Source organism: Alosa alosa, chromosome 14, assembly GCF_017589495.1.
Source record: "Alosa alosa isolate M-15738 ecotype Scorff River chromosome 14, AALO_Geno_1.1, whole genome shotgun sequence".
Classification (NCBI taxonomy): Eukaryota; Metazoa; Chordata; class Actinopteri; order Clupeiformes; family Clupeidae; genus Alosa; species Alosa alosa.
In genome coordinates, this window is record NC_063202.1 from 8,291,360 (window position 1) to 8,319,170 (window position 27,811).

The 27,811-nt window shown below is 45.0% G+C and overlaps 2 protein-coding genes across 2 annotated transcripts in view; both read right to left on the reverse strand.

The window, feature by feature from the left end:
* fhod1 (formin homology 2 domain containing 1) overlaps positions 1-10,161 on the reverse strand; it is a 44,838-nt gene extending 34,677 nt beyond the window's left edge. Inside the window, exons 1-3 of the mRNA XM_048262545.1 lie at positions 9,826-10,161; positions 8,696-8,802; positions 6,422-6,486 (exon numbers count right to left, since the gene is read on the reverse strand). Of these exons, the coding sequence (XP_048118502.1) occupies positions 6,422-6,486; positions 8,696-8,802; positions 9,826-9,990 (337 nt within the window). The 5' untranslated portion in view covers positions 9,991-10,161. The remainder of the gene's footprint in view (positions 1-6,421; positions 6,487-8,695; positions 8,803-9,825) is intronic.
* Positions 10,162-10,597: 436 nt separating this feature from the next.
* The window catches only part of rfx7a (regulatory factor X7a), a 32,217-nt gene continuing 15,003 nt past the window's right edge, over positions 10,598-27,811 (reverse strand). The window contains 8 exon segments of the mRNA XM_048262420.1: positions 10,598-15,378; positions 15,381-17,972; positions 19,902-20,203; positions 20,903-21,110; positions 22,473-22,557; positions 24,151-24,267; positions 24,996-25,121; positions 25,217-25,302. Of these exon segments, the coding sequence (XP_048118377.1) occupies positions 14,332-15,378; positions 15,381-17,972; positions 19,902-20,203; positions 20,903-21,110; positions 22,473-22,557; positions 24,151-24,267; positions 24,996-25,121; positions 25,217-25,302 (4,563 nt within the window). The 3' untranslated portion in view covers positions 10,598-14,331.

The following is a 27,811-nucleotide window of genomic DNA, read 5'->3' on the forward strand; positions in this document are numbered from 1 at the left end:
TCCGAGGGTCAACAGCCTCTCATCAGTACTGCACTAAGGACAACCTTCCATTCCTGAGTCAAGCAGTCAAAAGCGTTCAAGGCCACAGCAACAAACCTAAACGCCTGCCATATCTGTGTGGCCACTTCCACGAGGCTAAGGGGTGAAGGGCAGGGGACAACCAGGGTGGGATGACTCATGCTGTGAGGAGCGGAACCTCCCGAGTGTGTTTGTTGACGCATGTCACCGAGGGCAACGGCAGCAGCTGACACATCAGCAGGGCGCTGGGGCAGCAAGTGAGTGGCGGCTAAGAGCAGGCAGGTGCCACCATAGCCCGGTGGAGCAGCGTCTATCACCGAGACGCCAAATGTTTCGGCACTGACCACGCGTCTTTAGATAGCATTTGCCGAGGGGCTGTGGAACTTGGCCCACGTCCACACACAGAGTTACATGCGGAGGCCAGCACCAGAGACATAACAGTTTAAAGACCTGTGGGAGGGGAGAGGGGGGGTAAGGGCTAATCCCAAAAGCCAACAATAACATGCCAAAGCATGGGCAACCTTGGGGGAACACGAGGGAAATAGATGCCTGGGACACGGCACTGGCATCATGGAAAGATGTATTAAAGACTAAGCCGCCCTGGCAGGACGAGGGTCTCTGCAATGCCCATAAGAGGCAAACAACATATGATGAGAGTGAGTCATTGAACAGAGAAGGCAGAGGAGTCAGTGCCCTCCAATGTGTCTCCAGAGATCATCTTCCCCTCTCTGGAGAGAAGAGGTATGAGAAGACGTTTATGCAGAGGATACACATGAAAAACATCAGAGAGAGAGAGAGAGAGAGAGAGAGAGAGAGAGAGAGAGAGAGAGAGAGAGAGAGAGAGACAAAGAGAACACCAAAAGTCAGTGTTTGCATACAGGCACTGCGTGTACCCCTTCTCAGAGCTCCACGACGGGAAGTACAAATTATAAATATCCGCCAATAGGAAGCGTCGGGTTCTGCTAACCACCCCTGTCCCCAAGGACCAGTGGCTGCCAACGGCCGCCCTCAGGACAGAGGAGGGCGGTATGACCCAGAGATCTGGCCCCAGAGTGGGCAGCCTCACAGGGCCCTGCTGCTGCTGCGGAGGCTTTTCAACCTGGTTGCTTTTAGCACGGACCGTCCAAGCGCTCGCACTGCTCAGGCCACGAGGGGGGAAAAGAACGAAACAGCAATTCAATTGCAATTCGATTTCCATGTTTTTGTGGAGCTGAACAGTGAGGGTGTACAAGTCAGCCAGAAAACACACTACAGCTGACGCCAGTGGAAGGATTTCTGGGTGTAAACATGGGAAGGGGAGAGAGAAGACAGAGGAATAGGGAGAATGACAGCAGGGTAAAGTTTATGGATGGGGGTAGCACTGGAGTGAAAAGTATGCATGTTGGCTGTACCTTGGCACCGGCTGATACAGCTGTAGGTGAGAAAAACAAGGCCAATGTGCAATGTTCACAATCACAGCGACACAGCTTACTTTGACCTGGAAGGCTGCATTTAAATGGAGCAAGGGAAGAAAACTGTCTGATTTATGACCTTTTTTCTTGCACAGCTAAGCTAATATGCTAGCATGAGCATGAAACCAGAGGGGGGAAAAAACAGAAGACTTTGCCCTGGCAAGAAGACCCAGATAGGGGCTAAGCATTTCCTATTGGTGTGTATACATGACAATGCATCATTTTAATGGTGTGTCTACAGGGAAAACATTCAGCACTGCTATTGTCACAGGCATTACAAATATTTAGACAAATAAATATTTGGACTGGGTGCTTATAAGACTGAAAAGAGAAAGGTAAAATAACGATATCTACATCAAATATATATGAGTCATTACTAGAGTCCGATAAGAAAGCAACAGAATTCCATTCATTCAATATGACAGGAATCATCCAGCTCCACAGAACACAAAAGAACCGATAACATTACTTCAAAACCAGATTACCCCAACCACACTCACACACACACACAAATACGCACGCACACACTCACAAGCACACACACAAGCACACAAACACACACATATAACAGACTAGCACTTAGGGCAGTATAAGCAGTTTGTATAATAATTACACTATCCTCTATAACAGTGCCATTAAGCCATTAAATATTTTTTTTTCTTTTGACTGTTTCACAGCTGTGAGTTTTTTACTGGAAGGCACCGAGATGATGTGGCAGCTACTACTTGCGAGTGGAAGGGGGAGACAAGTCCAAACAGCTCACTGACTCCTGGCACCATGGCCAACTCATTGCCAGGTCCCAAGCGGTTCTGCACCACAAAAGGGGGAAAGTACCAAGGAAAAAAAAAAAGGAGAAACAGGCTCATGTCTGAACAGACTGTGAGTCAACTCAGGACATGATTCTATACTCAAACACTTCATAAAGGCCTCAGCTTGCTGAAATTGTAGGCTATTCGTAAGAACCTTTCCTCTTTAGGCTTCGCACACAATGAGTCCCTGTGTGTAAAAACAGGATGGCCTCTTAGGGCAGAGAAGCACTGCAAAAAAGAGAGATAAGGCTAAAAGAGAGAAACGGGAAAGACACTCTTACTCAGACAGGTTAGCAACACACCCCCTGTGACTGCATCCTGCACACACTACAATCGGCAGATGTCAGAGACACAGAGGAAAGAGGAAAAACATCATACTCCCTTGCCAGGGGTGAAGCTCCACACAAACAGGTTAAGATCTCTTTTAGGTACACAATGGAGACTCTTCAAAGAAAATGAACGATGGCCCAGAAAACAGGGCACAGCACAGAGGGCCTCCCTCTCCTCAATGAAAACATCACCTGTGCAGCAGGATTAATAGATAAAGCTGACCAAACTGATGCATTTTGTCAGCATAGGTGGCCAAGAAAGACGCATAATACCTAAGTCAATATGATGAGGGGAAGGGGTTTTAGACTACATATTCTGAAAAAAGAGCAAATAGCAAATGAAAAAAAAAGTAATCACAGTCTACACCAGCAATAGACTGCTAAGAAAAAAAGAAAGAAAAAAAAAACACCAACTGCAATCTCTACACTGCTGTCAAAGTGAAGTGGTCTGCACTAGACTACAAAGTCGCATAATGAATGTCAATCTTCAACAGCAGTCTATGCTTTAATCCCCCTAAACTCAGTAAATGGTGCATTCTCCATTCTGCTTTGAGGTCCTGCCAAGTGTTTAAAATGAGTATTTCCTTGCACCGAGGCCCTTGTGATCACTCTATTCTTTTCCAGGACGGATGCAGTTAGGAAAGACCCACTGTTTCGGACACATATACCTCAGAGAGTAAATGAACTAATCAAACCCAGTGACAAAAAAAAAAAACACAAAAAAACAAAGGTCAAGAAGTGATGTTTTCTGACAGAAGTTGATGCAAGACCGGCGAACAGAGAGCAGCTTGTTCTGTTGCTGGGGCCTACAATAGAGGGGCGTGACTGGAAAACACCTCACTCCACTCCACTCCACTCCGCTCCACTTAGGAGGAAAACACTTTAAGGGAAGCCAGCATAGGAAACGTAGATATGTGACTCATTTCAGGAAGGCTCCACATAAAACACAGAGAGGTAATTAGTGGTTATTATGACATGAGTGGCTTACACCATGTACATGCACAACAGTTTCCAGGGCTAACTAAACTAAAAATATCACATAACCACATGGGATTGTCAGTCATGAAGGTCAGTTTATAGTAGTCAGTCATGAAGATCAGTTTAAGTGTAGGAATTGTATCCCTCCATGCCATACGAGAGCCTTTATCGTAAAAATGTAGACAAGATCACTGACTGCACACTAGATGTCTAGTGAATGAGTCTAGCTATTCAGAACACTACAAAAGAATGCAGGGCAGGTAGCTCTCTCTGGAAGGCTTCACATGGCCCCACTAAGCCAAAGAATAACATTGTTACCATGCTAAGACTAGAAAAGGTCTGTGACCTAAAAAAAAGGACAGTGAGTGAGTGAGTGAGGGAGGAAACCCGTCTATCCTGTTGAGCCATCAATCTATTTTCCCATTTCACTTCGGTTTCTTAGCCTTGCATACAGTACAATCACTTTCTCATGTAGCGCTCTCCCAACACCTGCTGCCACAGAAATTAGCAACAGGTCATTACACAAGAACGAAGAGAGAGAGCGTATGGAACACGATATGGGCCCTTCCCATCGACGCCCCACAAAACAAAAAAGAGCCCAGATCAAGAGAAAAGCCTATTCATTCAATATGCCATTCCATTACATTGCTGCTGACTCACCATGCTAACTATACGTGCATCATAACACAATGCTGTTGTGAGAACATTTGATAGCAATATTTCTAGTAGTTATCTGGAGACTTAGCCAGGATGATGGTAAATCAGGAAACAGGCTTTATTCTTTCAAGGATACAAGGAAGTTTATTGTCACATGCATATAGTTACTGGAAGTAAGAAATGCAGTGAAATTATGTCTGGTGTCAGCCTATTCAGTGATGCGCATCAAGGGAGAGACACATGCATCACCTGGAGGATTCACCCTAACCCTAACAAAACAGGGGAGTTGCCCATGGGCCTTCCTTTCTTTTCTTTTCTTCTTTTCCTTTCTTTTCTTTTCTTCCTTTCTTTTCTTTTCTTTTCTTCCTTTCTTTCTTTTCTTTTTTTCTCTGATCGTCTACATTCTGTAAAGAGCCAGGATACACGTGTAATGTTTTGGCGCTCTATAAGCACAATAAATTGAAATTGAATTGAATATCCTTGACCTAAGTATATTACACACACAAAAAAGGGGGGTGGGGGGTGGCCTCTTGTTATAACTCTGTTAAATATGTAGTATATATGTATATTCTAAATGTTAATGTTAATAAATACCGTTGTTCTGTATAATAATTACCTTGACTGGGACGGCTCTCAATTCTACAAACGTAAGTGTTTCTTACACCTCACTTTGCCAACTGGCTCTAGGAGGCCCGAGAGACAGAGCAGGAACAATAACAAGTACACACAGAAATTATTCTGACTCACATTTCTTTCATATTGTTAAAGAATACAGTTGTCCGGGGCTTGTGCCCACATAGCAGAATGCTGTTGAGGGGGAAGTTGTTCTGGGCTTTCGCATTTCCTCTCCCTACCTGCTCATCACATTTGCAATTCAAATACTGCATGTATTACACATGACAAAACCCAACTATGGATATCCAAAACAGGGAAGGCTATAGCCCTGCAGCAGGCATTGGAGAGATGCTGCAGGCCTTATTTGGGCCCAGAACCACAATCTGGGCTAACAACATGAAGAACTCCATCATGACAGGGGTGGTTACGCAATACTCAGTATAATCAGTAACATTTTGTGGGCTTATTATAGTTCTGCCCATAAACTGAAAAAAATGTCCTCAGTCTACACGTTTTGTACAGTACTGTGCGCTGCGCTGATGCACGGCATGCCAAGGCTTGTTTGGGCTGAATCAAAGGAGAATTAAAAGCTCCACGAGGAAAGAGAGAAAAATGCCTCTGTATCCGGCAGGTCTGGCTATCTGTCCAGTTTATCAGTCAGCTTGTGTACATAATCTTAATGTCACCAACTTAGTCGCCGTTTAGAAGATCCTGAATTTCCTGCTCTTCCTCTCTCAAGACTTCATTTGCAGTCAGCACAAAGTGAAGTCAATCAAACAAGCCACTATGGCCCTTGTTTTCACCACAAGGCATCGTATTCACATGCATAACTTATGTGAATAGATGGATAGAAATCCTTCTATCCACATATAAAACAAAGACTGTTTGGGTTCTAAAATGCTACTAGTGCCACAAATGGAATTAATAATGGGATCATGGGGGGAAAGATCTGAATATGAGGTAGAAAATGAAGGAAAACCCAGAAGGGATAAAGGATCATTTTAGCATTTCTGGAAAAGTGAGCCACTTTCCTCTATCCACAAACCAGTTGGCAAAAAGTGTGGCTCGAGTGGAAAGACACAAAACTTGGATGCTCTGACCTCAGCCCAGCAGAGAGGAGAAAGAGAGGGAGAGAGGCCGAGGGGTTACATCCTGCAACTTTTAAAGATGCAGTCCCCGATTCTGGCAAAACGTTGTCAACATTTGAGCTCAACAGCCAATTAAATAACACCCCTCGCTTCCATGCTCCTGAACCAATGTGTTGATTGGCTAAAATAGATGACCGTTTGGTCTGAGCCATAATTTTAGCTTCCCATTTATAGAGCCAGATCTGTGAATGAAACACTGGAGCTTTCTTGAGCAAACAGAATGAATGGACTGCGAGTGGAAGACTTATGAGGAGCAGTAAACTCAATCTGACTAAAGATTCTGAGATTAGAATCGCGGAGCATAGGTTACATAGGTTTGAATGCTGAAGCCAATGAATGCTGAAAAATATGGAAGTTGACCATTTAGCATTTTGTGCGTTGAAGATGGTTCTGGGGGGAAAAGGGGGTACACTTACCTAGTATGGAGTGGACTCTCACAGAGAGCTGAGTGCGCAGAATCAAGATGGGCTTTTTTCCTTTCCTGTGAAAGGGGCAGAGAGAGGGGAACTCAGCACAAATGCATAATATTCTCACACAAAGAGACGTCTTCACAGTGTGGTGGTGCGAGGCATTAATATTCTTTACAAAGAAACGACAGGGAGGCAGAGAAGAGCTTATGTGGAGGGCTAGACAAGATTAGACATTGGAGATTATACTACGGAAAGTAATGGTGAAGTCTGACACTGGTGGTATGGAAACTATGCACTATGACTGCAAAGGGCCTAAATCTGGACCACTTCTTGTCCATGTATGTATTTATGAACGTATAGGAGACAGTGAGGAGTGAGTGACTCCTACATAGGCTATGTGCATGGATGATGTGAAATCAGCACTTTCTCTCCATGTTTCCATGTCTGACACTGAGTGACGCATTTCCTGCATACAGAGCTCCCCTCTCCTCAGTCAAGGCCTCTGGCTTCCAGCGGTGACCATACTCTCCTAACTAATCCCCATACTACAGGGCTGCTATTCAAATATGTGTTTTCTTTCCAGTGATCATTGTGGTCATGGCGGAAAGCATTATAAATGGGGGTCCTCTTGGGTAACGTGTTGCATTTTCTGACAGAGCGGCACTGATCCAAAGCAAACAAAGTTAAGAGCGCTTAAACCCTGAGATCTTTCTTCCTTTTGTGGACTATTAATCCCCCTCCTACCACCCCCTCTATAAAAAAAGTTCATCAACATCATTGAGATGTCCTTTTTTCCTGTCTGCCTGTTTGTTTTTGCAGCTTGGCCGCTGGGTTGCATCTTTTACACTTTCTCAGCAGCATGACTGTAGACTGTGATATCAATAGTTTATGTGAGTGATATATACACAATAAGTCCTCTGGGGAGGGTTAAAAACGTTCACAAGAGCAGAACAGGACGCGGCTTTGTCACGGCGTGGAATTCACAGTGGCCCAAAGACGTTCACAGAGATCTGAATCATGCACAAAGCATTCCACAATCATAAATAATTTCATTGTCATTCAAGTCTGATAAAAGACTGCTGACCTGGAAATGTACATATTTACACAATCCCCCATTGATCTCAATGAGCACATCCATCCACCCAAGCATTCAACATGCAATATATCTGCTAAGAAATACATCATTGAACAATGCTGTAACTTTTTGACTGTGTTCAAACTTGATTTTTACACACAATCACTGAGGTGTCTCAAAAACCAACTGCTTCGGCAATGTGTTGTCAGAGTCAGATGATGTGACACCGTGTGATTCAGTAGTTGCTGGCAGGCATGCCTGAGGGCAGGCTTGTGAGTGGGAGATGTGATGTTATGTCTGTTTGGTTGAAGCGGCTTCCTGTTGCGAGGCAAGGGCCTTTAAATTATTCAGTGGTAATGGATATGGGTTCATAACTGCAGCTGGACAAGCGCTGCAGAACCGGTGCCCAGTCAGTCAGCAGGACTTCTGCTTAAGTCCAATGCGCCGTTTAAGATGTCGCCATGATAAACAGGCAGCGCGATTCAACAGCACCCCAACAGGAGCTGTTAAACAGCGAACTCCTTTCTTTCCCGACAAAGGACAGCTGAGCTTAATAGGAAATATAAAGGAAAACAATGCCTTCCTCCGAAGGGGGAATTTCATAATCCACGGCTAATTTTAAACTTGCCTCTATTTATTCTAGGCTATTTCTGTTTGGGGTAATGACTGTTGCTTGCTTCCTACCAAGGACTAAATGAGAACATTTAGTTTCACCCCAGCAACATTTAAGCATTCTGTGCAGTGTTGAGGGGGCCGTGTGGGAGTTAGGTCAGTGTTGCGAGATATCAGTTTCATCTCTCTAGTATTTCAACTGACTTAACAGAGTGGTGAGGGGGAGGCCTTTTCACCGGGAGGGGTCAACTGACTCACCTGATTATGACAACCAAAAGGTTGAAGAAGCTAAAGGCTCCCCCTTTACTCATCCAGGAACACTACTCTCTTCAGGACACTCCAGCTAGCTTCTCTACGGTTTAAACAATAATAAAGACAATCTATGTTTACTGAATGTTCACTCTTTCCAGAGTGTTATTGTTTCGAATTTGTTTTTCCTTAAACCACCTATTGTCTAGTTTACCAGAGATCTCAATCATTTTAGCCACCTAAAGTCAGTAGAGGGGACATGGGTAAGAGAGAACAGAGGAGGCGACAGTGAAAAGGAAATAAATGCATGTCATGAGACGAGGGAGACGAAACAAAACTCTTACTCGATCTCCTCGAAAAAGTGTTCCAGGTCATCCCGCTGTTCTGCCAGGGATAACTCCAGATCCAGGTAGTTTCCATTGGGAGCCACCTGCAAGGCACACTCCTCCAACTACCAGATAAAGAACAGACACATGCATTACACACAGATCGCAGACAGATAAACAAGTGAAAACCGGTTCTTATAGGTATACATGACAATACAAAGGGCAGGGCAGGAAACCAGCACCACAGGGAGAAAGAACTAAATCAAAACAAGCACAAACATGATCATTTTAAGTGAGAGTAAAAGATGTTGAGACAGAATACAGGCCTATATATCCAATAAGCAACACAACCACGTTGGTCATGCCACGTCCAACACACGCACCCACAATAAGAGGGTGATTGAGGAGCCAATTCCAAGTGCTTATCTTCTGTTTACGGATCCCACCCTTTCCTTGAGAATTAACTTGAGAATTATCCTTGAGAATGTAGCCTTGAGCTACATTCAGTCCTGCCCTGCGATTAGCATTCCTGCTGTAGGTCATTGTGTGGGATCCATCATCGGTATGAGCATACCTGACATGCAAATGCACAATATGCAGAGGAATTCTCACATTATTGGTTTAGCATGCTTTAACTGTAGGAATCTAGTTACATCATAAGTCTGAGTCCCGTTTCCAATTCTTACTTCACAAGATGTGCCTGACAGACACTTAGAAAGACCGAATTCCAAGACTGTCCGTTGCAGCCTACTAGAGGAGCTCCTCATACCTGATTTGTTAGTGGGATCCTAAGTCACATCACAGCGTGGACATCACATTCGAATCTTGACCTGTATGACAGCCTATGTGAAACCTCGATTTAAGCAATTTCTTACAAAAATCGTATTAGAACTGATTTTCATCTCTATCTATAGGTAAATTGTATCACTAGGTATTTGATCGCTTAACTTAGGCTACGACTTGTGCTTCGGAGACTAAATTGTTCAAAGTTGAAAGACTGACAAACTGTGGTTGGCAATGCCGACTGAGTGATGGTACTGACCCGGTATTTGATGGCAGAACCTTGCAGAACAAAAGCTATTAAGTCTTAAGAAGCTTCGGCTTTTAACACTTAGATGGCATAAAAAAGAAACGAAATTATACTTTACCTTCAGTGGCGCCTCCAGTAGCTTGTGAACTCCGGTAATTTGTTCGCTAAGAGAAATATTTTCATGTAAATTGTATGGCGGAGGTCTTCGTGGCTCAGGAAAGTTTGTGCAAACAAATGGGTCCGTATCCTCCAGGTACTGAACTCGACACGTTATCGTGGCCATGGCGTTGTGTACCCAAATAGGCTTGGAGTTTGTAGGTCTTATGAAGTTGCTCCAAATCAAATCCAATGTAGGCTACACATCCATTTCAAAAAGAAGAGTGACAACCAGTTGACACACACCACTGATCCTGTCTGGGATAAAATGAAACTGCCTACCGCGAGGAGCGACAGACAAATTAAAGAGCGCCTTCTCCTGAATGACGTCATGAACTAGGGAAATGAAGCAATGTGACTCATGGAAATAGCAACAGAGCAGACCTGAAGCTGACACACAGCAAATTCTTCTAAAAACATTTCTCAACCAGGTGCTGTAGGACAATCTATAAGCTATGAAAATTAATGTGAAATGCAAACTCCAAAGTTGCAGCCTATTAATGATGCTACATTTTTACAATGCTTTACCTGTGGTGTCAAGGTTTCATTTAATTGTTTCACGGTAATGCGAAGTAACTTACATGTCCCGCCTACAAAAACAGTGCAGATTGTAAATGTCTAAATGTAAATCATACAAGACGTAAAATAACATTTAGTGTATATCGCCGCCTGCTGGTAAGTTAAAGTCATCAAAATACACCATGACCAGAGAAAAACAAGCAATAGACAATGCATTCAGGTACTTACAAAAGTTTATTGGTTTTTAAAACCACTTAAAAAATCTCATCAGTGAGCACTTTCCATAATATTAATAATAATAAAAAAAGACATTGCTGAAATGCTAGAGCAACATTGTCAAACTACTGTACGGTCAGCTGTACACCAGACACAAATACATGGCATGGGACACATTTTCTACAAGTCCTAGCGAGGAAGAAGGGTTTGGGAATTCTACAAGGGTCAGAGAGAGGTACAGCATTGAAGTAACGGTTGCTGCTCATTTAGAGGAGAACAAATTTGTCTTCATGTGTCCAAACATCAGTGCTTAAATTAATGTTGTTGGTTAAAACAAAGAAAAGGAATAAAAAAAAAACAAAAAAACAATGAAAACTTCTCTTCACATACAATTTTGACAGATAGAAGATAAACAAACATCAACAGAACCAATTAAAAATGAACAAGGATAATTCCTCAGAATTAGTAAACATCAAACAACGCAACGGTGAGTAGCTATACCTTTCTGACAGACAGAACCTGGCCTTGTAAGCATATGAATATCTGTACAATATAATTCTACAAACATGCACATTATAAAATCACTAAATGAACATGGTGTTTGTTTTCCTGAACAGCTTTTATCCCATTCTTATTTCTGTTTTTACTTCCTTTAAAGTTATTCACATTCTCACGTATGAGAAGTTAGATAATGCTTTATCTCACTGAGATTAATGCACATTGCTACATAAGACAATTGACGGTCACATTTTGATGACACTTCATTTTTAAGCTATTTTTGAAGTTCTTCAAAAATATTTTTTGTGGGCTCCAATCGCAGCTTTAGTCCTAATAAGATGCCCAAGTGATGGTTCATAAATAAATCAAAGATTTAGTGCAATAAACATGAACCTCAGAAGCTTGTAGAAATCTAAATGGAACTTTCCAGTGTCTAATGAGTTTTTTTTTTTTCATTTATCACAGAAAGATATGCAACCTGGTAATATATGGTAATACTTCTTGTTAATAAACCATGCTATATTCACTCAAAGTACTCTCTTCTGCAAAGACAGGTCACTATTCAATCTCAATAAGCCACACATAATATTAAAACAAACAAACAAAAAAAAAGAAACACACGCACACATATTTTCTGTACATGAACAGGGACCAGGTATGGATACAAACAGCACTTATAAACCAAGTCCTGATCCATTACTACCAGTATAGTGTCAGTGAAGGTGCTTCGAATCACCATCTGCAAATATTCATAGTGTATACAGTGCAGTCTCTTCAGGTGCAACTTTTGATATTATTTACACAACGTAAAGATTCAATATGAAGAGAACAGTCAGCCAATTACAAAGTAAAACATTTCTTTTTGCTACATTGGTTCTTTCTAAACCATAACAGTAGTGTGGTTTCCAGCTTACTTGTCAATAAGATACCCCAGTGCTAAAGAGAAAGATGCTTGAGCTGCAAAGTACAAATACTGATCCTAACACTTCAGATTCAACAGCAATAAAAAGGGTTCATCACAATGACCACCGGGGCCATTTTAGCAAGTGTCAGAACAACATGAAATCTATCGGCAGAGGACATGGACCCCCTTGATGATGATTTGATCTTTTCTATCCATTTGAATGGTTTCTTTGGTATGGACATAAGGCTATGAAGGCATACAGTCCACAATAACCACATGACTTAGTAGCAGATTGTGCGTCTTGATCATGATATTTCCAGGCACAAACTCAAATGTCTGATTTACCGTTCAGGTTTTTACCTCATTTCCAGCCAAAAATTTGCAAAAATTCTTTCAATTACTACCTTTAACAATGTCTTGTACTTTCAGCAGGTATTTGTACTGAAAGATACTGTCAATTTCATGTCACATATCTCTATTAAACAGAATTACAAAATTAATCTACATTAGAGGATTCAAAACATTTGATCAGCTTTTAGAAATAATGAAAATACAAAATGCATATCAGATTGAGAAATGCATAACAAACCAATAAGTTACAAATTCCTGCAGCCACATCACTAGACGAGCAGCTGTATCATGAAAATAAAAAAATGCATAGTTTCAAAATGAATAATAAAAAATGTAATCCATTATAAAATCTTTCCCCCAACATTTACAGTTGTGACTAAAGCAATATGTATGTAATCCACTTTGGTACCCCGATGGCATATTTTCAACCCAATATATCTCTTCTCCCTTATAGATTATTTTCCCTGTGTAACAATTACAAATGTTTCAGTAAGGGTTTAACAGCCATTTTGCATAACTCTACAATATCAACCATGTCAATCTCTTCTCTTGCCTCACACAAATATTTAAAGCTGAGTGGTTGTTCTTAAATATGATCAAACTGAGGTCAATTTGGTAAAGTTTTATAAGATAACAGAAAAAATAATAATTGTCAGCACAGCTGTTTTAACAACTGTTAGGAGACAAATCGTACTAATTACTATATATCAGTCTATTTCAAATTATACCCTAGAAACCCTGAGATAAAACATTGGGATGATCAATGCCAAAAGGCAGTACTACATAATTCAATTTGACCTTAATATTGTTCTTCCATTTCTGGCACCTAAGCAATAATGTATACAGCATTGTTAACTAATTCAAAAAGTGCTTTTTTTATATAAATCTGGAGATCACAACAGAGATAAAAAGCTATACTGACCTCTTCTTCCGTTCTATAGATTAAAGTTGCTTGTTGCATAATAGAGTACCTATGTATTTAGGTAGTGATTGATTCTTTTCTAATTTGTCTCTTGCAGTAATATTGCATATAATTTTAGACATCTACATACATCGAACAAAGATGCAGCACAGACCACGGTGACATTTTGTAATTAATCATTTTTGAAAGCTGCCAGTGATGAACTGTGCAAATACTATTTTTGACAAAGCTGCATATCCTAAGTAAGAGATGGTATTTAACAGTGCTCAATTAGTATTATGGTGTTCCCTTTTTAATTATTTCCAGTGACTGCAAAATACATTTTTGCAAAAGATATTTTTGCAGTGATCCAGACTATTTGCAATAGACCAGCCTCTCTTGCCACACCTGGTCTTAATTCAATCTTCTATCAATTCCAATCTCAGTTTGGGAAATTCCACTATGGTTACATTACTATGTACCCTGTACATAAAGACAAAGTGAACCAGGTGCTGACTAAATTTAGTTTGAGTACATGACTTCACTGAACGAGAGACATGAACGGTTGTTGTTCATGATAGCATCTGTCTAATCTTGATCTGTTCACAACTATGAAAAACCCCTAGGTGTAAACAAAACAACAAATAGAAACCCAGATAACTATGGAAGTGCAGATGTTTGGCCGCTCTAGGACATACTGTACCCTTAACACAAGACTTAACACTAACTTGTCCACAAGAAACTCTTCGTCGTCGTCATCATTATAATCATCATCATCATCTTCATCTTCCTATGACCTCAACAGCCAAGCCTGAAATGAATGTGACAGCACTAGCAATAAGCTGTGTGGCACCAACAGTTTTGTAAAAGAGAACCAGCATACTTGAAAAAGGTGTTAATTTCTGTTCAGCCTGGCACTGAGTCTAAACAAATGTCAGCATTCCAGATACTTGCAGCAGTGTGCTATACAATGTTTTCCCCCTGTGTAAAATTACAAAAACAGTTTAAAAAAAAACAGAAACATCAAAAAACATAACAATTTCCAAATTATACAAATATATGTATATTATTTATAAACATTAGCCCAACATTTCTACTGTGGTCTGGTCTTTACTTTCCAACCAGTCAAACCCAGTAGAATTCACAGTCTCGCTGCAAATCTGTTGGAAGAGTGGATCATTCTTCAATTCCTCCAGTGTTGAGTCCTCATACTGTCCCTGCTGCTGATTGGGGTCGAACAGAAGATTGGCGTCGAGAGTGTTCAAGTCACTGATGCTGCTGGAAAGGTCAGAGGTCAGGCGCATATTGTTGGAGAAATCGGAGCCTACGGTGGTATTAAGCTCTGATGTTTGGCCCACCATTCGAGGGCCCGGGTTGAGGCTGTCCTCCCCCAGGAAGTCCTTAACTGTGCTGCTGAAGTCTAACTGATGCTCCTGTTGCTGATGCTGTTGTTGCTGCTGCTGATGCAGCATCAGAGACTGATTCTGCTCCTGTTGCTCCTGCATCTGCTGTTGTTGTTGTTGTTGTTGTTGCTGCAACCCTGACATTGACTGGCCGACTCCACTGCCAACAGCAAAGCTGACCTGCTCTCCCCTGGCGTTCTTCATGAGGTAGCCGGGCTTCTGAAACTCATACGGCGGAGGCGCAGGAACGGGCGAGACCATAGCCTGATGGTTGGCACTGCCAGGGAAGCCGGTGGCGGCAGAGGTCTCCAGGATCTGTGTGAGGTTCATGCGGGCGGTGTAGTTGGAGGGCAGGTTGTTGATGCCGAGTCCCCGTACGGCCTCGTCGCCATCACTGTCCATCTTGTTCAACAGCACGCTGGTGATGTTGTTCTTCCCGGGGCCGGCCTGCTGCTGCTGCTGCTGCTGCTGAAGCTGCTGATGCTGCTGCTGCTGCTGCTGGGCCATCTGCATGGGCAGGACTTCTGTCTGCATCATCACGTTCAGCGGCACCGACTGGCTCCGCTGAGCCATACTGACGCTGGTGGCGCCAACGCCCATCTCTCCGTGGCTGTTGGCGAAGATGTTCAGCACTTCCGGAGTCACAGGGGAGTTGAACGGCGACACGACAGACCGAGGGACGTTGGGCATGGCACCCACCCCACCCCCACCACCGCCGCCGCTGACATGTTCCCGCTGAGGTTCCGCTGGCGCACTGCAGGGCTCACGCTGCGGCACCTGAACGTTCCACTCGAGGAGGTGGACGTGCCAGTTTTGTTGTCCAGCGGAGCGGGCACAGCGAAGCCCTCCTGTTTGCCGAGAGTGGACATGCTGGCTACCTGCTGCTGTACCGGGGAGATGGGCGTCAGACGGCTGATATGCGTGTCGTGATGCCTCACCTGAGACTGATAGGACTGGCCAGGGATGGCGAAGGCATGGGGCTTTCGGAACTGGTCATCCACCAAGTCCTGGTAGCTGGGGAGAATGCTGATGCTGTTGCTGGACGTTCCTCCGCCACTGTTGTAACCGTTGTTCATCCACTCGAGCTTGGCTTTGTCCGGGTGGGTGGCCATGGGCCTTTGCATGGGCTTGACCGGGCTGCTGGACACAATGCTGCTGTCGTGGTAACCGGTGATGCTGGAGTTGATGGGCGTGAACGCAAACGGGTTCCTGCACTCCACAGGACTCGGCGGGACACTGCTGCAGTTCGAGTGCGGCGTCCCGATCGGCGTCTGACGGCTACTCCCTAGGGCGCTGTCCACGGGTGTGCTGGGTGCCACGCGGGAGCAGGGGCTTTCCCGGGTCAAGCCGTGTGGCCCTCCCACCATCTCCGAGGTAGGGGTAGGGGTGGGCGTCGGGGTGGGCGTCTGGATGGGAGTGGTGCTGCCGTGGGCCGAGCTGTAGAACGGCGTGCTAGTGTGGTGGTGGGGGGTCGTCATGGTGCCCTGCATGGGGACGGCTTGGCCCTGGCTGCTTCCCATGTCCACGCAGCCGCCGAGGGACTGCATGGCCTTCATCTGCTTCATCTGCTCCTCCATCTGGACCAGCTCCTCCACGATGCTGTCCTGGGTCATATCATCATCGTGGAAGGGGAAGGAGAAGTCCATGTTGGGTGGGGGCCCTCCTCCAAAGTCCATCATGCCTGGCTGGACCTGGCCCATCTGGCCAGAGGTGGGGGTGTGGCTCATGCAGGAAAGGGCTGTCTGTTGCTGTGGAGCATGTTGTTGATGTTGTTGCTGTTGTTGCTGTTGTTGCTGTTGTTGTTGTTGATGTTGTTGTTGCTGTTGTTTTTGCTGCTGCTGTTGTTGGTGCTGCTGCTGTTGTTGGTGCTGCTGCTGTTGTTGGTGCTGCTGCTGTTGTTGGTGGTGCTGCTGGACAGCCTCCATATGGCTTTCTGCCCACATGGCATTCTTCAGCTCGTTAACAGCTGAAGACTCCAGCATGTCCACATCAGCAGTTATGGCTTGGGGATTATTCATGTGTTGCGACGGCAACACCTGCCCGGCGGAGGCACTCCTGGTAGGGGTCGCCATGCCAACTGTAGCACCTTCACATTTTCCCTGCTGCCCCGTGGGGTTTTGCTGGTGTTCGGCAATTGTCCGGAAGCCACCGTTACCGGCGGGGGAGTCCGAGAGGGACAGGATTCGCGTAGGGGTCGCCGAGTTCATCCTCACGGTGACTCTGGGGGTCGCTGCGCTGGCGGGGGCACTCTCGGGCCTAGCTGGAGCTCCCAGCCTAAGTCCTCTCTTCACAGAGGCGCCAAGCATCGGCTTGAACCCTTCGGGCGCTCCGAACGAGTGCTGGGTTATAAACACCTTCTTCACAGGCGTGAGACTGGACTCGGGGCCCAGGCGCTTGCGGGGGCTCCTGGAGGCCAGGGCGCTCTCCTTTGGCGGGCTGGTAGTCACGGTGGTGCTGGACGACGAGGGAGCAGTGCTGGTGTTCTGATTGGCGATGCTCAGAAACAAAGTGCTGTCGTTATAGTTGTTTGAATTATTGCTGCCAGGCGCCATCGTACCGCCGCCCCCATTGAGCGGGGTTTTGCCGTTATATTTGGTCCCAGATAAGAGGTCTAATCCTGGGGTGGGCTTGACTAGAGGGGTGGGCACACTGGCGGCCCTGGGCATGGCACCCCTGTGCTGCCCAGCTGGTTCCTGAGTAGCACCCGATCTGGTAGTGCCGCTCTGGGCTTGGCCACCCTGCTTTATGGCTTCGAGCTCCATCTTGCCGTCGGTGGCGGACGCGAGTGGATCGCCCGACCGGACCACCGAGGACAGCATTGGCACGGCGGACCCACTCCGGACCTGCGGACTGGGCCTGTGGTCCTCAGAGAGGCTGGGGCCGGCCAGACCAGCGGAGGCAGGTCTTAAGGAGGTGCTGGTGAAGCCGGCCATGGCGGCGGTGGTGGTGGTAGTGCTGTAGCTGCTGCCTCCGCTGCTGCTGCTGGACCCCAGGGATATGGCTGTCATCTTGACCACGTTGACCGAGCTGACGTGTGGGGTTGGCATAACAGTCTTGATGGGGCTGTTGGTGATGAGGAGGGTGGGCGGCGAGCGCAGGGTGAGGGCACCGGTGGCCGAGGGCTTGGGCAGGATCTGCCGGTGGCGGGCCGAGCGGTCTCCAACTGGACTGGCGGGCACGTTCTGGGGGGTCTTGGGGGACTGTTTCACCTGCTGCACAGGGGTCACAACCTGGAAGTTGACCGGCAGGACTTTGCCATCCGACGCTGACATTGGCACAGGGCTGGGGGAGGTCATCAACTGCCCACTCCTCTGTACCTGCAGGGACCCAGAACACAAACTCATCTCATGGGTCTGACAACAACAGAGACAGTTCAAGCATATGATGTGTGATGTAAGTGAAAAGTAACCACTACCCAGAGATAATCTTGAGAAATTAAAGAAAAATAAACACAACCTAAAACAGGATACACATGTTTAAGTCTATTGACAAAACAGTTATGGCACTTTCTGTAGCATACAAACAGCCACAAAATCTGTGTTTATTTTATTAACTTCAGTGTGAGGGAAGTGTGAGTAATCCTTATCCTAGCTTTCTGTCAAAATGTTTTTGATGAGTTTGAAAACTCGTCAAATTGTGTGCCAGAGAGCCAGATGTGAATCAAACACCCCTCTCCCCTGTCCTACATCCTGTGTGCTACAGAGCATGGCTCCGTATGGTCATCTACACCTTGCGGGGGTTTAGTTTTGGTCAGAGTGTCTGAATGGTCTTATTGATGTGAATGTCCTGAGGCGCATCCTTTTGGGTTGTGGTGTCTTGCCAGGGCATGTTTCAGAATGGTTAGACTTTCCCACAGAATTGGATTCAATTTGTGGCGGTAGCTGACTTGGACAAGGGGGGCTGTGTGGATGCAATTCATAACGTTTTTTACATAGTTAAAATAAAGGTTCGTACTTCTCCTTGGGACAAGCACTTTTGAATTTTGGAAAACAACATTTTGCATCAGTGTCAGAGTCAATAAAATGAGCCCTTCAACGAAATTGACAAGCAGCTGTAAGTATAAGCATGCTAAATTCGACATCCAAACAGTATTCTAACGTTAGCTTTGAGGTACTGCTTGATTGCATAACTTAACTTAGTTTAGTCTCTTCAATGTAGCCTACTATGTTGTGATAAGATCTTAGCAGAGTTAACTTCAATGCAGCAGTTTTGAACAAATTTGCGTAGCATGGTCACGATGCTAAACGGATTTAATAGCAATTTAGCCAGACGTCTTCTATGCAAAGCTTCTATGTGGCAACAACAATCCTTCAACAATCGTGAATTTTTTGTTAAATGCACATGCAGAGGAGGGGCAGCGGGCTGCGAGAGAGAGCGGGGCGGGACAAGGAAAGGCTGTGTGCGTAAAAAGCGCAGCTCAATGGCAATGCAAGGATTTGACCTTATATTTAATTTAAATTAAATTAAATTAAATTAAATTAAACATAGAATATTTATGTGTGGCGGCCGATTTTTATTTTGTGGCGCCCCGCCACAGATTAGTCAATGTATGGGAAACACTGATGGTCTGGTGACCATTTTTGTTTTGGGATGGTGTGTTCCCATATGAGATATCTATGGGTTTATAATAGTTCTTAATGATTATGAATGGGGGATAGCGGCCATCTTTTTTTGGGGTAGTTGTGTCTTTGCCGGGGCATGTCAAGGGGGTTTTCATAGCGCCTTCATGCCGTTCGTAATCTCGAAGGACCCGACTTTAAAAATCCCGACCCTCGGAAAAAAGAGTGTTCATGAGATCAGCTCAGAAAACAAATACAGGAAATACATAAATAAGTTATTAAAACTGCTTACTATGGTTTAGCAAGCGGAAAATGTCTCGGGTGAGTGTTTCTATCTGTAGTGTTGTTCGTAGTGATCTGTAGTGAAATTCGCCTCTTGTGTTGCTGCAAGGGAGGCCGCCATGGTTGGAGAATATTATAGTGACGTCAAGTCGGATACCCGACTTCGGCACGAGTCTCAGAGCAAAAAATTCTAATTTTTCCTCAAGTCCTCAAGTCATTTTTCCTCTATCGGAGGTCGGAATTTCCGAATACCATGCATACTTAAATGTCTTTGCAACCATGACTTTAAAATACCTTGGTTTTGGTAATTTCCCCAAGTTTAACTGCAGTCAATCCGTTTAAAACTCATCAAAGCATTTTTGACAGAAAGCTAGGATAAGGACTACTAGTGTGGAGCCAGCTTACCGTGACAGGGCTGGGCACAGCAGCGACCACAATGCCAATGGTGGGCTGAGGAGAGAGGAGAGCCGGGCTGCCGCACGGGATGGCACCGCCGGCCCCGGGAGTGGCGCTGTCTGCCCGCCTGGCGTGGGCCTCGCCAGGGAGAGGGGAGTGCAGCTTCTGCTCCTGCTGCTTCTTCTGGATCTTGCGCTGGAGCTGCTGCTTGGCGTCGATGGAGGGGGACGGGAGCGTCTTCATCTGCGGCTGGAAGGCGTGAGCGTCTGCCATGGGCACAAATGCTGAGGTCTGCAGGGGCGTCTTAACGCCTGCAGAGACAAAGAACACAGGAGGGGGGGCTCCCCTGTATCTTTACAATATATGAAAAGTTGACTATACAATTAACAATATAGACCCTTTCAAGAGAGTTCCATTATCAGCATCATAGTTGGCCCCACAAGGCTTTCGTTTTAACATTCCATATGTTATCTTAATGCAGAGGAAGTAGATTGGAAACCAAATAGAACGTTCAAGCATTGTTTTTGTTTTTATTGTTGAAAGGGTCTATACAGTATGTTTTGCAGTTTACTACAACAGCCTCTTTGGAGCTGCTCCTTACCACAACCCTATCCATCTCTACCAACCAGTGTTGTTTAAAACTCAGTAATCAGGCCAATGCCATGTCCTCAGGAACCACACAAACAGTGTATGGATTGGAGTGGGAGTTAAATGCCTACAGGCCATGTGTTTACTTAAAATATGAGAGGTGATGTGCATGGCCACTAGGGGGAGATCTTTCTCCCTGGAAATGGTGACACCTTCCCTTCTCATGTCTTCCGCTTTACTGTGTATCGGTTGATTATACACAGCTCTCTGTCCATCTAGTTTTTCTTTAGAGAACAAAGAGGTGCAATCAAACTAGTTTAATCAAAATGACCACTGAAAATTACATTGGTTGCTGACCATTATAACTGATTGTTGACCATTAAGCCTGTTGTACACTGCAACGCCCCTGGGCCGGATCTTACCTGAGGGTGATCCAGTCATAACAGTCAGTGCCGCCACCGACTTAGTGCCAATGTAGTGGCTGTTGAGCAGGAAGCGAGCGAGGTCCTCCACACTGTCAAACTGCCGGTTCAGAACCTTCTGGGCCCACTCACACACCAGGCCGCAGGCGGCCGAGCGCACCTCCTCCTCCGCAGTGGCCAGCTGGCCCGACGACTCCAGCACTTCACACTGACACAGGAAAGAGTGGCGAGGACGAGAGGTGGACACACAGACATGCATACATTAACTTCATCAATGATTCAACCCTTCTTTTTGTTTGTGCTTGGAGAATATGTACACAATGACAAGCCTGGAAACTTCCGAATTTCAATTTCCCAAACTAAACAATAATACATCCCAGTATAAATACAGGCAACCATTGCCAATATAGTAGAGATGCACCGATATGGAATTTTAGGGCCGATAACGATAACCGATATTTATTGGTTTGTTGTGGCCGATACCGATACGATAACCGATAATATTACTCTTGAAAAAAAATTGTGAAAAGTGATTTGGGGAAAGCATTTAATAAGCATAATTTTATTGCAGTAATTTTACCTACCACCAAATGATGGACAGAACTCATAATAGTCCTCAATAGTGCGGCAGTCAACAACATAACAGTAGCCTAGCCCCACAGTATGTGTGTGGCTCCTTTAAGTAAACCTTTGACTTCAGTGAATTGGTGAGTGGCTAGAGAGTATGAATCGTTTTAATTTAGGACTAAGCGGCTCATAAGCGGCTCAGCTGGGGGAATAAGCTACAGTGTAGTGACCCAATCAGAGTTTGTGGGAAACTTAGGTTTAGTTTCAACTGGGGTAACTGAATAAAGCTGCAACCCACAGACTGTATCTTATGTCCGTCTACTCTGTGCGCACAACCTGCTGCAGCAGAAATGAAAGGGTTAGCCGAAGGTTTTACTAACTTATTATGATGACCTGTCTGGAACTGAAGCAGGAATGGTTAGCATATTTCTAGGTAGTAATACAAAACCCAAGCTAACGTAATGCAAATATAATACTAAACACAACTTAGAACAGGCCTACTTATGTACTTTCGTCCACTAACGAGGTTTGCCTATTTGTTTCCCTGAACAGCGGTAAAGTGCAAAACACCAGCACAAGGCGGCGACTCAGATAGGACTGAGCTCGGCTCTGGTAAGGTTAAATTGGGATCATTCACAAGGCGATTTTGAGATGCACAGATTCCCAAATGAGCACTTTATATCCACAGATTTTGTTAGAGTGGTGAAATACATTTCACACGCTGATATTATATTGAGGAAAAAGTATAGCCAACCAAGCTCAAGTAGCTCAGTGTAGCCAGGGACCTTAATTGAGGCCTAAATTAGGACTTTAAAATATCAGCGCAAATTATCGGCCAGAATTCTGTTATCGGACCGATAATAATATTTTAATTTTTTCACTTATCGGCCAATAATATATCGGCCGCAGATATATCGTGCATCCCTACAATATAGGCATACATACACAGACAAAGAGACTGCATCTTCATAGGACTTGGAGAAGTATACTTTAGGCCACTTACCCCATCACCTGTTTTGTGTAAATCTAGATTGGGCAAAGAGGGCATATGAACAAAGGCCTTCTTCCTCAGGCCACTGTAGCAGTACGTGAGAAAGGGTTAAGGAAAACAGTGTACACATTCAGACATATATCACTACTCGCCAACTGTTGACATGCCTGAACACCTCAGAGGTATGCTTGCCTATAGAGTTATTAACATATGCAGAAACAGAATGGGCATGAGGGTAATTAGAGTGAGCTCGGACCATAAATCCCTATGTGTTGATTCAGCTCTGCATCCCACGTACATTTTTCCATGCGTGACATGAAACAATTTCATGAGATTTGAGGGGGGGAACCTTTTGACAAACAGCGCAGGACTAAAATCTCTGAGAGGATCAACACACACGTGGCCGTCCTCTCTGAAGCTGCTGGCAGGGTCTTCACACTCTCAGCTGCAAAAGCGCTCACCACACTGGCCCCTCACTTCACTAATCCCCATAGGCCAAAGCCCATCTCTTCATCTCACATTCACACACACACACACACACACACACACTCTCTCTTTCATCTTGCAGTTACTGTGGAGGTATAAACCATCTTTAACACAACCTACCTTGGAAAACAATCCACAACTAAAAATAATCGATCACAAAATAAACTGTAAACTTTAGGGGAAATAAGCAAACTTCCAAATCAAATACTGGGCTACAACTGAATAGCTACAGAGCTAAACCTAGCCAGGCCAGCAGACAACTCATGTAGGCCATTCCTATCATGTTCATCGCAGGCCTCTCGGCTACCCTTTGACCTATTTCTGTGTCTGAGTGTCACTTCACCACCTAGTGCAGCACTTCACATTTCAGTTGATGTTCTTGAATGTACTTTCAACAGCACACACGCGCCAAACCACTCGGCTCTTCTCCGCCCTGTCTGAGGACCTCGGCAGCTGCCGAGTTTCAATTTCAATTCCTCTGATCGGGTCATCAAATATTGCCCATTAAGCAGCCATCATCAGTATCCACAGTCTGAGGGAGTAGAGAGTGCAACGCAAACTGTATTCCCTAAAGTGAGTAACACAATAAACACTTAATTCTTCAGGGTGTTGGTGTAAGAATAGCAGAGCATTCCCAAGCTCTTCGAGATTCTTATGTAAGCACAAACTCATGACGTTCTAAGTTGGTGTTATTTACTTGAGGGGGCTCATATAGCATTTCGGTTCCCAATGCAACAGTCACAAACAAACAGCGTCTGGGCTATTTCAAAAGGGCACCACTACGAACCTCAAAAATAAAAAATGCACATGTACTGTACACATGCACTTTTAACCCCGGGATCATTTGAAAACTTCCCTCTCAAAATATAACAGTCACCACGTAAACCATGGTGTGATATTTGCCAACGGAAAATCCCCCCTCGGTGAGAATTACGCCACTTGTTGTTGTGATCTTCCAGCAATGGGAAGTTTGACAGGGCAGGAAAGGTTCCTTGAAGGGCAAACCCATTTCGATTGTACCCTAAGTGGCCATGCCCCATCTCTCCCCCTGGCTCTGCGTTCAAAGCCCTTGCCGTTTTATTTGATTTAATTTGGCATCTATATTTAGAGGTGGTTTGAACTACAACAGCAGATGTTCGGTGCCCCCCTCCCCATCTCCTCCCACCACAGTCTATACAAACAGTTCCAGAGAAGACAAGGATATTTTGATTTGCCCCTCATGCCCAGCCGGCGTGCCTTCATGTTGGGGAAGACATTTTTCATGATCTTTCCGAAGTCAGCGGCACTGAGGGGGTGATAGCTGAGATTGTCACAGTAGCTCCTGTTAAAAGACAACACACACACACACAGACACACACACATAGAGAGACATTACAGCTCCTGATGGCATTTGTCTGGATTCCAGACACCACACAAAAAGTCAGTGTCCAATAAAAGCTGTCTAGGAATGAGATCACATGAGGAGACGGTTTTAAAGACTTCAACTAAGTGAGGCTTCTCTAATAGTCATGATAGGGAATTAATGGATATTGAATGGGGATGAATGGGAAGTCAGGCTGGCCCTTTACGTAACGGTGACACAGTCGACGTGCTCAAATGTTCCGCTCTAGTATTACAAACATATGGTGTGCAACTTTTCCCATGCTTCCAGTGGCTATTTTTGTGCGAGCTTTTGCTGACCGCCAGAGAGGGTGCCTCTGGTGTCAAATAGGTAGAGTACACCTGTCCTGTTCATGGCAGGTCTCATTTTCAGGTCTTGACAATTCATTTACAACTTGTACATCAAAGGCCAACAGCACATTAACACGCTGTGAAACCTTAGTGTACATTACAGGAAAGAAATACCTACACTACAATATAAATGCAACATATAAATTGCACTTCTACATTTGAACCTTAATGAAATCTTACTGAAAACAACTTTGACTATACAACTTATGAACTGATCTGACTGAGCTGGCTAGCAGGTGTGAGGCTGGTAGGTTCTCCTGCGTCACTGATCTGGACCCCCTGCTGGTGCTGCTGGTGCTGCTGTGCTGACCCACTCACTTGTACTCGTCGTAGACCTCCTGCTTAGGCAGCGAGGTCTCCGGGTGCTCCTCCAGATGGTGGCGGATCCAGTTGAACGCGTGCATCTGCTGGGTGCGACTGGACGACATTGAGTTCTGCTCACTGCTGTGGTGGAAACAGGGGCGAGAATGAGAATGAGAACTCTTCTGCCTGAGCTTTGGGTTCACATATTTGAGCACTTGGTGAATGTGTTTAATTACCTTTTTTCATTGCCATTGCTGGGCCCACAAGGCAACTTAAGGTAGAGGTAGAGTTTCTCAATGTCTGTAAACTTGTCCACATCTTGCTGCAAATGAGACAGACAAAACCACATTAGATACACAAATAAACACTCAAATATCTGATGGTGTGTATGAGAGAGAGACTACAAAGGGTTCCATCAACATGGGTGAGTATGTTGTTTTTGTTGGGGGTCTGTATATTTGTTTTACATAAAGTAGCAAAAAGGCTCTATCAGATTTAAGATTGTAAAATCTGATAACAAGCGCAAATTCTGTTCTGGGGTGTGAGAAACATTAAATGAAGCAACCTTTCCTATCTGTGTTCTCTCTTTTCTTACCACATAATAAGCTTGATCAGTGAGACCGCGATCGTGAAATGCCTGCCCCAAGCATGGAAAAACTAGCCAACCCAGGCCTGAACCACCAGCTGTCAGGGTGACGAGAGCTCCAGCTTGTGTACGTGTGAAAAAAAACAAACTTGGTGTGCTTTCACTTGCAAACCCACCCACTCACTCACAACACATAACAAGAACCACACGGACAGGACAACTCCACAACAGACTGAATGTCGGCCTTTTTGGTCCAATTACACAACCAACACATCAACACAAAGTGAAACCCACTTAGAATTACTTAAAAAAAAAAGGTCACTCATTTAAGTAATGACTTAAAAAGACGTAACAATAGACCTGTGCAGCATTTGACTTTGTTAATAACAGGCTTTGACCTAAAAGTCTAACAGTCTAATAGCAATGGCAACAGCATGGCCAAGGCCACCGCAATGAGTCTCATGGTAGGGGTCGTTGCGCTAAATCAATAACAAAAGCTGAAGGAGAAATCTCTTAATAAGATAAGAGAAGGACATAAGGGTGAGGAGGGGAACTTAGTGATGTGCTCTGCACTTTATACAGGGACACCCTGAATGACCTCTGGTTAGGACCTGGCATGCTTCCAGTGAACAGTATAAGATTCGAGTGGGGATGGTTATCGGAGGTTATAGAGTTACAGTAGCATCAACATGGGCTATATGCTGACATGCACTGGCCTTCTGAGGAATTTATTTCTAACTATGAACAGATGTGGTGATATAAATGACAAATGATCAGGTTAAATTCCATCCTATACTTATATATGCGCCTATACGCCTTATAAGTAAGTTGTATTTGATGATGGAGTGGCATATGTTCCGTGGTGCATCGGGGAGGAGGAGGGGGGGGCTGTTGTTGTTGAGTGAGGCCAGGACAGGGTGGGGCTACACCTCAGTGCACAGCTGCAACGGCTGAGTGGCTTTGGTTTCTGTGATGCCACCAGCACACATCTCCTGTCCTTGTGCATCGACACACACACACACACACACACGCGCACACACACGCACACACACACGCACACGCACACGCACACACACACGTGTGTTGTATATGCTGCATACGCACACACCCATCACAACATGAACAGACACAAACACACAGATCTCTCTGCTCATACAGTGACAATCTCTCTCTCTCACACACTCACACACATACAGTCTCTCCTCATCAATCTGAAGGATCGACCAAAGTAAAAAAACACCTATTTGTAAACCCAACACAACTAAAAACAACAGACTCCAGCCCACCAAATACACATTGGAGCCAGATTGGAGCGAGTGACACACTCACACACAGGCAACCAGGCTGGTGTGATAAACATGGAGAGGCACTGATCTGGGGGGCTACACGGGACCCTGCGCAGCGAGCAGCCCCCTCGCTAGTCCGCCACTTCACTTCAAAGGGAATCGGGAAGAGAGCGGAGCGGGGCGGGACACATTGAAATTCAGCGGGAGTAGAAGGCAGCAGACAAGACTCTTGCTCCAGGCACTGCTCTTCAATGCCATGCTGGCGACGTCTCCACACGCACACGCACGCACGCACACACACACACACACACACACACACAAGTCTCCGTCAAGAGCCATGTTTTGAATACTAATGGAAGTCTTTTGTGTTTGTATGATTTACAGAGACCCCTTCACATTTTCGGTTGCCTCCTTGACAAAACGCCCCTGACTGTCTTGCTCTTCGTTTTCATCGGGGAAATCAAAGGGAGGGAAAGTGTGACTATCCAATTCCATCCATTTTAGCTTCTTGGCACTGCTACAGATGATTACACTTTAAACCAAAAATTGCAGCAACATTAACAGCAGACACACACATCTACACACACATACACATATACACACACACACACACATTCACAGACAGTCACACTTACAAAACTAACTTTTATGAGGGGAGACAGCCCTATGGGATTTCAGCCAGCCACCCACCCACCCCCACTAACCCTCCCCTCCACGCTAGGAGGAAGTCATTTGAGGTAGCAATAATCCGAGGCATACCTAATCCGCGGCGGGGCTAGCCAAGCAGGCAGTTAAGCCCACAAACAAGCTTTTGTTTTCGTGGTGTCTGTGCAAGGGGTCTATGCACTCTGCATTTCCGCTTTAAACAGAGCATCGAGAGCGGCGACAGACACTGCATGGTGAGGTGTGGAAGCATCAGCACCTTATACACTCTCTTACAGAAAAGCAACGTTAAGAAG